Genomic DNA, 11,382 nt, shown 5'->3' with positions numbered 1-11,382 from the left:
AGGATCAAACTGCAGCCCGCGAAGTAGATTTGTCTGCAACGTCACTGCGGTGATCAAGATTATAGATTAGAGTAAATCCCATTAGACTTAAAGGAGATCCAGTCAGTGGATACACATTGAACCGTTGTTGAATTATTTCATAAAAATGAGTATAGCCTATAAAATGACAACTAGTTTAAAACATGAGGCTGGATCAGTATCAGTTACTTTTTCTGTAGGCTACTTACTTGTGCTAATATTGTGCATTTTCCTACTTCATTAGATATTATCTGTTTTCTAATCCGTATTTTATGCTGTTTTTATACTTTTCTCTTATGCTTTTTACTTATATTATTATGCTTCTTGTTAAGCACATTGAACTACTATTTTTTTATGCCTCTTTTATTTCTGTTAAGCACTTTGAATGTCCACCTAACCCTGCCTTTCTAAATTGTGTTGTGTTTCATCAAATCACAGAAAAACCTGTATAAAGTTAGTGTTCCAGTATAGGAAGTATTGGTTGGTTTTTGGGTCTGTGTGCAGAATGTAAAAAGAAACTGCCATCAATATTGTGCTATGCACTGTACATGATGGGGACATAGAGGCAAAAGGGACCCAACAGCAAATTCTAGCCCCAGGGCCACCAGTCAGGTTTTTTGGCCACAGGCTGAGGTTTGTCTTTTAAAGTATTGTGCATACTAATGAAACTAGAGCTGCAACTAGCCCCAGTTTGTACTGTACTGTTAGTCGTTTCAAAAGTTAACTTGTCTCACTTTAAAGACCAGCCAGAAAAGATCAAACCATGGTTACAATATTTAGGCCTACCTAGACAAATAAAAGAACGTAAAAACTGAAGTGTGGTGAACAGAAACATAAATGGCAAATGTACTTTTTCCAGAAAAAATGTTTTAATAAATGTTTATGATACACAAAAATATAATTCCACAAACAGGTCATTTTGAGATACAGAACATAAATAACCAAGTAATTCGGCTGGGATCTGAATGAGACTTTGTGTGACTAGTGAAGATCTTCAGGTGTTAAAAATGTTGATGTAATGACATTCAAATCAAAATCACCTTCAAGTTTTGGTCTATAATGAAGACTTTAGAATCAGTTGTTGTACTGTCACACATTATTGTACAAAAGCTCTAATGCCTATTTTTAGTTTTGTAAACGTGTCTCATGCAGTTTAGATGAGTTGAATCGGTTGCCTGAAGGTTTTTTTTTTTAACTACTTAACCTGATTGTTAAGGTTAAACCCAGCATAGTGTGAATTCAGGACGCTGCCTAAAGTTGTTGCAGCTTTAAATGCAGAGGTCTTGGCTGCTAGGATGACAAAAAACATATTTAAATGTGTTTAAAATCACCTTCTATATTCAGCAAAAAGGTTTCGCATGAGTTTGATTGCAGTTTATCGTATCACTTACACAATCATGAATTGAATTGTAAAGTTTTTTCACATCGTAATACTTATTGATATTGTTTGTGTAATATAACAAATGTTATGTATGTTGAAGCCTGCCTCGAGATAAAATATATTAGTTTATTTTTATATAAAAGTTTTTGTGTTTTTTATATAAAGTTTTATTTTTTTTTATATAAAGGGTTAACGTGATTGAGAAACAGTATACTGATTAAGACTTACAAAAATTTCTAATAATTTCTGTGGTAAGTCTGTTGCATAAATATATTTGGTGCATTTTGAAGAGTTTATTGAGTGCAAAATTATCAAGTATAAAAGAGGAATAGGAGGATCTTCAGAAAGCATGATATATTATAAAAAATAACCATATTTCAATAATGTTCTATTACAAAAAAGATGTGTGACATTCGTATGGTAGAATCTTAATCGCACATGCACAGTCTCCCATCTCTTAAACCTGGACATGCGGCTTTTCCGTTGGTTGCAGTTTATCACGGGCAACAAGGCCTGCGTTAGTGCTGGCCAGAAACCAGGCTCAGATGGCAAGATTTGCAAAGCATCTTCCCATCCAAAGGATAGCAGCCGTGCTCATTTGGTTCAGGAGAAAGCTGGATGACACAGACCTGCAGACAGTATGAAAGACTGATTAACTGGTAGTGATAAGTGTGTGTCTGTGTGTTTTGCATACTTGTCAGTGTGTCCAGTACAATGTTTGCACTCAGAACACCCACCTCACATCTGTAGCAGTTCTCATGGTAGGAGCGCCCAAGACATTCAACAGTGTAGCTGTCAGTACCATCCTCTTTTGGAATAATTAGCTGCTTACAGGCATTACACTTTGGAGCATACTTCCTTCATGGACAAAAGTTTGAAAGAAAGAAACTGTAAGGCAAGGCAACTTTATTTGTACAGCACCTTTTACTACAGATGCCGCTTTACCCAAGATGAAGATTACATTTAAAAGCACTATAAGAAGGAAAATAAAATGGAATAAAATGAGGTTTAAAATCTCTTAGGTTGTGTAAAGTTGTCCTGTAATGCTTGAGATTAAATTTAACTCTCATACCTGTAGTAGTCCTGGAGGCAATACACCTCTCCAACTTCTCCCTGAGCAAAAGCTTGCTCTCCAATTTGCTGTTTACATGTTGTACAGGTGAAGCAAGAAGGGTGGTACGCTCGCTCCAATGCGCGGATCACATGGTCCGTGATGACTTCCCCACATGCCCAACACAGTTCCAGACTGGTCTAAGAGACAGAATTGAATAGTTAATAAAATACATTGACTGATTTAAAACATACATAGTTTGAAGAAAATGAGCATGCAAAAACATTGGAATTGTCCTTTACAAAGATTTGCATGTGAACATCCTGTAGTGGAAGATGTATTGACTTGGACCTACATGGTAGCAGGCTTCACAGAGTGGAATTCCTGCCTTGTTGTAGTAGTGTTTACCAGCCAGGGGAATGTGACAAGATCTACACTGGAAGCAACCATCATGGTAGGTCCTGTTTAAGGCCTCTATCGCGGGTTCAGAAAGAGCCACGGGCTTCCGGCAGAAGCCACACACCTCTGCATTGCACACAAACATCAAACATCAGAGCAGTTTATAATAATATGCGTGTTGTCACAACAGAAGAGTTTAAAACCTGAGTGGTAAATGTGTAAATAGAGATCATGTTACCTTTACTGCCTGTGTCTTGGCCGTTTTTATGGATCCCATGGGACTGTTCCTCTTGGTTTAACCCACTAGATGGTGTGCTTGTTTCCACCTTGAATGTAAAGCACTTTGTCAATGTAAAACTAAACTTTAAATTGAGACTACTAACAAGTTTGAGTTTGGCCTCATAAGATGAACCACACGATGTAACAACGCTTGGTTTTGAGTGTGCAGGGGTTTTGTCTGATGCTGGAAAGAGAGGGGGTTAAGAATAGCTGTGGAGCTTACAGGTTGAAATATAAAAGTCATCCAAGACAATCAAGGCTGCGGAGTATCGATTTAAGAGTATACATATCACACGATGTTGACTTTTCATTTCAATGCTTTTAATTAAGAGACGCTTAATACAAATACAGACTCTGATATAAAAAATTGAGTCACATTTCTTTTGATGTACGAATCACAGTTGAGTCACTTGTTATTTAAAACCTTCAGACTTTCCCAAGGTTGAAACACAGTGTTGTATCAATCTTACATTCTCTGTGTTTAACATTAGAATTACAAACATAGGAAAACTGCACCTATTAAAGTCTCAAAGCTGTACTTTTTCCCAGACTGAAAAGTAGTTGAAAGGAATAGTTTTATTTAAATCTAACTTTAAAGTTTTGGGGTATACAAGAAATCCTATCATCTATAAAGCATTACACAGATGACGATGGGAAAAAGTCATACTCAGCCTGTTTCCTGGTCAGTGCTTTAGTGTTTGTACACAGATACTGGGCTGAAATTATGGGAACAAAAAGTTTCTTATAAAGATATCAACAGTTTGGAAAGAGCTCTGTTTGTGAAGGAAAAATTTGTACAGTTCATAAAGTCCTTCTGATCATTATCCATAAAAGACAGCTGTTTTTTTTCCTTCATAATGTGTTTTGCAGATGACTCTTTACAACCACTGCAGAACATAATACAGTATCTGTAAAAGTTGTGGAAAGTTTTAATCCTTCACTGTGGGAAAAAGTGACTTGTCTACTTCAGGAGAAATTTATTGAGGGAAATTGGGTTCAAGTGTTTAAAACAGTGACATCAATGGTAAACATGAAGATAGGGCGGGTGAAAATGTGATTTGTAGCAACATTGTGAGGGAAGTCGCATACCTCTCTGTTGTAAACTGGCTGCTGGCCTGGGGTCAGAGGGTGTGAGAGAGGTGTCTGGACAGGAGGAGGTGGTGGAAGTGCCGATCCTTCAGGGATCGCTGCTCCCAGAGATGAAGGCAGTGCAGCAGCAGCAGGAGGGGTAGGAGGAGGACGAGGAGGGAAGAGCTCTGTTTGGCAAGAAAAAGACTTATTTCAGAAAAATAGTCGAAATAGTTTCCAGTAAGCAATGACATTTCCTGAAATTCAGGAGAAGATTAACGTTATGACCCAACAAAATATATACAAATATACTGCATATACACATATATATGCATACATGAGCATGCATATTGTAAGATATTTTCACCCCTAAAAATTAGAAAAACAAGAAAAGAGAGAAAACAATAATCAAATAAAATAAGGGGAGAAACTGAAGCTTAGGGGTTTCTTCTAAACATGTGTCTCTAAAATAACAACTTTTCTGCTTGTTTCCAAAACAGGAAGCCAGCTGTGATCAGATTTAGCAACTGTTCTTCGCAGATGATACTTTATCATTTCAGACCTGATAACATAAATACTTCTTGAACCCAGCAAGTGTGAGAAGAGGGTTAACTGATTTTTCCAGATTAAAGTACTGGAAAAGAAAAAGTACGACACCAATTTAGCTTTACACTCCCAACATTGTGGAATCCACGATGGACAAAAAAAAAGGATCAAAATTGATGCAGCAGAACCAGAGATGTCTTTTTTTTCTCACTTATTCTTCTGCCTTGTCAAAACCTGGCACCTACATAACCCACAATGCAACTACTGTAGCCTGGAGCCACTAGCCTCAAGCAGAGATGATGAGCAGGCTACAGAAATCTGGTAAGCTCACATCTTTCTAACTCCACACCCCCAGATTTTTTATTTTCAAACTTGTAGTCTTCAGCCTCAACCGATGGATTCCCTCTGGAGCCGCAAAAGGCTTTACACTTAAACCTTTTCACATATGCAGTGGCAGTAGTATTCTCCAACACCAGGAAACAGGTTTTGATGCATAAAATCATAGTTCAGACAGCATGCAATAATGCTCAGGAAAGCAATGAGCCATAATTTGTAATTGATAATCGGCTCTATGAATTGGCAATCACACCATCTCAACATGGGATTGAAAAACAGGTCAGCTGGGGCCTGATGGCATCACTGTATGTCACTACATGTAAGGTAGTCTACGTTTTGTCCAGTGCACTATTTTGTATTGAATCCAAGATTTAAAAAAAAAAAAAGAATTTGTCATGAATACCTGCAGCACCTCTGTCGACTTCTTGCAACTTTCCTCTGCTGGGTCCAGGTTGGGCGGGTTTGGGACTCTGTGGAACTGAAGCTCGGGCTGGAGCTCCTGCACGAGTCCGGTCTTTGCTGTCCATGCTGCTGTGAGAGTCGGATGGTGAATGGTCCTCTTTCCTGTGTCTGAGGGCGGGGATGCTGTCACCTGGGCTGACTCGCACAGCAGTGTGCTGCTTGTCTCTAGCAGGGGCACTGTGAGCTTGGAGGGCGGGCTGCTGCTGTGTCACAGTGGCTCGATAAGGAGATGCCAGAGTGATAAAGACAGAGGACACCATCCTTTTTGGTGAAGCTGCTGATGCCATGACTGTATATAACCTACATAAAGCCTAACAGGAGGACAGGACAATGATTATCATGATTATCATATTGTTTTACAGACCTGTTTAAAAGGACAATCATAAAACAGATACATAGAAGCATATCATAAGAATAAGAAGAGGGAATAAGAATAAAACATATGAATAGCAAACATTTTATCTCTATCAGCTTAACAGTATTTATTCTAAGTGTACACACCCTCTCAGTCAACCCTGTGGGAGCTCTCTCTCTCACTTCAGAGAGGTAGATTCACACACTCACAGCTCTCTCTACCTATAATGAATGGTTTTAGAAGCAGAAAGCACAAGTCTGTATCATCTGCTTCCTTTAAACGCACTCACACTGGCTGCGAGCTGCCATTACATACCTGTGAGAAAATGTGGTTTGAAGACGGCTCTTTCTTTTCTTCTTTCCTTGTTCTGTATCTCAAAACTTCTGGTTTGTTTTCCCTCCTACAAGCTGCCACAGTGAGAAGACTTTACTCCGGCAGAGAGGGCAACTATCTGCAGAAGGCCACTCCTTTTCCTTCTGTACCTCCCTCCCCAATTCTCCCGTCCGTCGACCCCTCCTCCTCCTTCTCTGGCTGAATGACAATACCACCTCCCTCCCAACCGTAAAAGGTGAACAGTTAATCTCGGGCAAAGTTCTGTAAAAAACATGACACATTCATCCACTATGAAAACTTGGCAGGCATACACACACACACACACACACACTCACTTGCACGCATGCACGTAGACACATACTCACATTAAGTTATGCAACAGTTGTGTTTCAACAAATGCAATGTCATGTCATAAAGTTTCTCATAAGCGTAGACACACCGCCACCACCCTCTTCTTTATCTTTCTGCATGCCAGCAGGATGTGACTGTACCTGCCTTTTCTATCTCCTCTCTATCTCAAACTGCCCTCTCTCTCTCTCTCTCTCTCTCTCTCTCTCTCCTGTGCAGCTCTGCCTTATTGTTCTGTCAGCTTTATTTTCCCTACCTCCCTCATCGAGTCTGCCTCCTTTTTTCTTCTCCCTCTTTCCTTCTTCCCTTCCCCCACTACATTATATCACTTTAGCCTTGACTCACTATCAGCGTCTCATGGCATTGCTTCCATTTGTGCCTCACCGACTGTCCGGAGCAGAACACACAGTCTGATAATATGTGGTGGACCTCAACAGACTCTCCTGCTGAAGCTTTTGTGTTTAGCTGCACAAGGAGCAGCAGCATTACAGTGCAATGAATCAGGGCATTGTGCAAGAGGAGATGTTGGTATATTAGGAGAGGGGGGAGAACAGTGAGTGATGTCTGTGAGAGCTATGAAAAAGCTGCTTTGTTGTGTTTGCTCTCCACCAGAATGAGTCAAAGCAATATCAGGTCTGCTGAACAGCAAATATTGTGGTTAGTTTCTGGAGCCAAAACTTTGTGAGGTCTACTCCCTTCCTGAGAGTCAAAGAGGAGGATGGAGTGAGGGACTTGATGTTGAGTAAAACTTTCCTGATCAACGTGGAGGAAGAGCGAGGCAGGAATGTGTGAGAGAGGGTTAACAGGACAAGCAGATGAGGAGAGTGATGAGGGTCTCTGTTGTTCCAGCTCTGTGGAAAGGAATGCTGCAGTGATGTTACGGCTGCAGGAGGGAGCATGCCTACTGATGACACAATCCCCAGACCTCCATGCTCCGCCCCTCCACCCCCCACTCTCAGCAGCTAAAATCCCCATTAAACCTTCTGAACCTCTTCACTGCTTCTAGCAGCATGACTTTTCAATTTTCTCACCAACATCACGTCACGCTTTACTTTAATCCTTTAAAAAGTTTCAGGGGATGTGCAGGAAAACAATGAAAAGAAAATGAAATGAATGAAGGGAAATCAAGGGAAAGGAACAGGAAGAAACACAGCAGATAGGGAAAACAACGACAATTGCATGTTCACAATTACAGCTGATGCTGATTTCCTAACTGTAAACATCTGCAGGGGTGGGAAGACTTCGACAGAGAGAAATACTGAAAAACTATGCTTTTGTTGACAATTACTCTACAGAAGTAGCTTTGAGTAGCAGCTAAAGGAGAACTTCAGGAATAAGGCTGGGGGAGTTGTGAGAGACAGATTGAAAAGAAAATGGTGAAACTCGAAGTAAGAGAACCTGAAACAATCTGTCTTTTAGTCCTGAGTAACGGTAAAGCTAAAAAACAACAACATGGATCCTACATTTCCCATGATGCAACTGGATAGTGTCTTTCATTAGACCCCCCTGCCACCTACATCACAACTTCTTTAAAACCCCACACGTCCAGCTTGTAATGCAGGCTTTCTGCCCCACAGAGGATGTTATACAACCACTTCCACAGGCTGGGCACTTCTACTGGAGACTGAACCGATCTTCATCTGTAAATGAGGGCCCCTTTAATTAGTGACACACGGACACCATCAATGGGCCAGTGTCGCCTCACATCTCGATGAGAAGCATCTTAAAATGAAGACGCCATGATCAAACACTGTGAAAGTCATCGGCGCTTTTCTGGTATTATTCATTAAGGAAGTGTTTCTCTAAGAAACCAAAAGTTGTTGTGTAGAATATTTGATCAACACCGATTTAAGATGATGTATTTCATGTAGAAATAAATCAAAAGGCTTCTCAATTCCAGCGATGAGTAATTTGAAGTTGTTACTTTTTTTACCCTGGAACATACTGGAGACTCATAAATGAATAAAGTACTGTTCTACATCTGGTGCAGTCCTTATCTTTTTACACTGCGTTCCTTTCATCAGCTTTCTGCTGATCTGTGTTCCACTGTACTGGCTTTTTAAAACAGCTCCAGCTTGTTATAACTATGCTGTGTCATAACAGAACAACATCCTATATGAATAATATTTTGTTCGGTTCATCACTGCTCTGTCATGCCTTTGTCTCCCATTGCATGGAGTATAGTAACATATCTGCCACATCAGAGTAAAGTAAAATCTTTCATAATTCACATTTGCTGAAAAACCCACGAGCTCAGTGTGGGTTGGATCTTCTTGTCAATACAAGAAACAAAACAGCAGCTGTGATATGGTGCAAAGTTACAAACTCCCAAGTCTTTTCCCCTCTGTTTAAAACAGCTGCAAAATTCAGTAAGAGTCAGTGAGTGAGGCCACAATAATCTTTTTATTATCAATGGTAATATTGAATATTAGTGTCTTAACATTTGAGGTAGTCATTGATATTTGAGGTAGACTTCAGTTACACCATCAACTTCTGTCTGATGATGTTCTCTTTGTGCATTCCCTTGTTTTGTGACCGGAGCTCCGTTTGTATTTGTTCAGACTTGTTTCTTCTTCTTCTTCTTCCTAAAAACGAAGCATGACGATTAAATGTCATTTTCACATTGGGCAGCATTACTACCAACAAAATCATGTTGTTTGAGATGACAGCTTAGATGCAAAAAAGGGAAACATAAAATACTGTATATCGTTTTTGAGTGGAACAGCTTCTTCATACAGACCGTTAACACAGCTTGCAGAAGGTCCTGAGAGGGCAGCAGACAGGCCGCTTCTCCCAGGAAAGTGATGAGGACGTGGAGGACATCCGACCACTCGCCCACCGTCAGCATGAGCACCAGTAAGGCTCCCAGTCTCAGCACTACAGTGTGCAAGAGGCCCTCTGCAGAAGCCTGCCGATGCTGATCCGCTGAATAAAATGAAAACAAAAGTTACACGATAATGCTGAACGTTCTTGTGCCTGAGATATGAGTTGTGTTTTTAACATCATTTGTAAGGTCTTATTTCACATGTGTTAATGCCGCTGCAATATGTGTTAGTTTGTGTATTAGTGGTACTGTTGGTGGTGGCACTAAGTCTTTCATTATGTTCTCCGCTGTGTTCTGCCTTGTGTGTTATTTGTCACTGTACATAGGTAACCAGACCAGTTTCCCCTCTTAAACTTATCTAATCTAAAAGTTTTTTCTATCTCCAGAAGTCTTCATTTTCCACATAGCTGCCATGATCATCACCTTGAATATAGACCACCAGCATAGTGTAGCAGAGTGTCAGTGGAGTCCAAAACTTAAGAGCATCCTTCTGGGACAGGAAGTGGTTATAAACCGTAGCGGTGGAAGCCACAGTTGCAAGAGCAAAAGCCAAGACAACCACTCTTTGCAGTGAAGCCAGTATGGTGTGTCCGGAGGTCAGGAGGGTGATGCATTTCCCACAGTAACGCTCTGTGCTATGCAGTGGGTAGAGTCTGGCCACATGGCTCCACAGACTGTGGCAGACACTTGCCAGTGCCCAGCTGAGTGCAGCTGCCAGAAACAAACTGAGGGAGCAGTGTGGAGCCCCCTGATGGAGGAAGACCAGAGTACAGGTGAGGCAACAACCCAGAGAAAACTGGCACTGGATCAAGACAAGGTCTAGGCCTCTGCCATCAGCATCCTGAGTTAAAACAAATACAAGAGTGTGGATGAAAATGGGTAAATTCAGTGTTAGGAGAACTTATATGTTGAAGACAAGAAAGAACACAGCAAGTACCCATCAAAATAGATGTAAACGAGGACAAAACCATTGTACTGCATTGTATTGTATATCAGCTGCACTGTTTGTGTGTCTGAAGAACTCACCAGTCCTGCTGATGCCCAGGCAGAAACAGCTCTGAGCGAGAACTCCAGCACTATGAGAGAGGAGACCCTCGAGCCCACCAGAGACAGGAGGAGTGTCACAGACCAGAACTGAAGTGCTGCCCTCCAGTTCCCTCCCAGAGGACTGGTGAGTGAAGATGACCTCTGTTTACTTTCAATTTCAGAATCACTGTGTGGGGAGAAAATTAGAGAATAACTCTGCTACTCTTAAAAGTTCATTACATTTCTCGTCTCTTCTTTTCAAGAATAAACTCACCTGCATGTTTGAATGAAGTGGTAAACTCTCATCAGATTGCACAGCACTGATATCCCACACGCACCCACCAGACCTTTGACAAAAACACCACAACCAAAAAGTAAGTATGTAAAGAAAGTGTTTGCAGAAGTGTTGAGAATCTAGAGAAAATAAAAATAGAAGCTTTTTTTGGCACAAGGAAGAAAAGCATGTCAACTCACCTTGAAGAAAACAGTCAATTGGGTTTGAATCAAAAGGCGTCCATTCAGAAGTTCCCAGGATCCATGAGAAGGGGAGAAACATTTTTATGTTTTCACAAGGACACAAGGACAAAAGCGCTATGATCTCTCACTCATGCTACCACAATCTGAAACCTGCTCACAAACAGCAGCGAAGAACAAGTCTGTTTATGCTAAATTCCTCTAAGCCAAACCTTTGGTAAAGATTTCACGTTGCCTCTGTTCCCTTCCTGTTGGTCAGGTCTGAGCGCGCTCCATGCTCCAGTTCCAAAGGTCAAATGTGATTTGACTGTAGTTGCCAGTCTCACTATTTCCTGATGAAAGAGGCTGAAAGTCCTCTCAGGAAAGATGATTAGATTTACAGAAGAATCAGACACCTATTAGCTGGGTCAGAATAAAATCACACTTTGCTTACAATGCCTCTTAGATGTGTTTCAAAGTCGCAGCGCTTGTGTCCCAGAGGA

The 11,382-nt window shown here is 40.8% G+C and overlaps 2 protein-coding genes across 3 annotated transcripts; both read right to left on the bottom strand.

Moving 5' to 3' along the window:
- Positions 1 to 865: 865 nt before the first annotated feature.
- On the bottom strand, positions 866 to 6,728 carry fblim1 (filamin binding LIM protein 1). 2 transcript variants are annotated; one of them, XM_023414194.2, is made up of 9 exons: positions 6,594 to 6,728; positions 6,211 to 6,489; positions 5,482 to 5,851; positions 4,218 to 4,384; positions 3,088 to 3,175; positions 2,806 to 2,975; positions 2,472 to 2,650; positions 2,137 to 2,257; positions 866 to 2,028 (listed from the first exon to the last, which is right to left on the bottom strand). In XM_023414194.2, exons 3-9 carry the CDS (start codon positions 5,825 to 5,827, stop codon positions 1,918 to 1,920), a joined length of 1,182 nt encoding a protein of 393 aa, XP_023269962.1. In that variant the 5' UTR covers positions 5,828 to 5,851; positions 6,211 to 6,489; positions 6,594 to 6,728; the 3' UTR covers positions 866 to 1,917. The 2 variants fall into 2 exon arrangements, with proteins under 2 accessions (XP_023269962.1, XP_023269964.1); XM_023414196.2 differs by having other exon boundaries at positions 6,211 to 6,443; positions 6,594 to 6,684.
- Positions 6,729 to 8,960: 2,232 nt separating this feature from the next.
- LOC111660799 (transmembrane protein 82-like) lies at positions 8,961 to 11,347 on the bottom strand. Its single transcript, XM_023414202.2, has 6 exons — positions 10,901 to 11,347; positions 10,701 to 10,773; positions 10,427 to 10,613; positions 9,824 to 10,241; positions 9,317 to 9,501; positions 8,961 to 9,161 (listed from the first exon to the last, which is right to left on the bottom strand). Exons 1-6 carry the CDS (start codon positions 10,980 to 10,982, stop codon positions 9,063 to 9,065), a joined length of 1,044 nt encoding a protein of 347 aa, XP_023269970.1. The 5' UTR covers positions 10,983 to 11,347; the 3' UTR covers positions 8,961 to 9,062.
- Between the last annotated feature and the right edge of the window lie 35 nt (positions 11,348 to 11,382).

Source organism: Seriola lalandi, unplaced genomic scaffold, assembly GCF_002814215.2.
Source record: "Seriola lalandi dorsalis isolate HSWRI2012SDOR001 ecotype SW California unplaced genomic scaffold, Sedor1 jcf7180002054522, whole genome shotgun sequence".
Lineage (NCBI taxonomy): Eukaryota > Metazoa > Chordata > Actinopteri > Carangiformes > Carangidae > Seriola > Seriola lalandi.
This window is presented reverse-complemented; position numbering and strand designations above follow the sequence as displayed.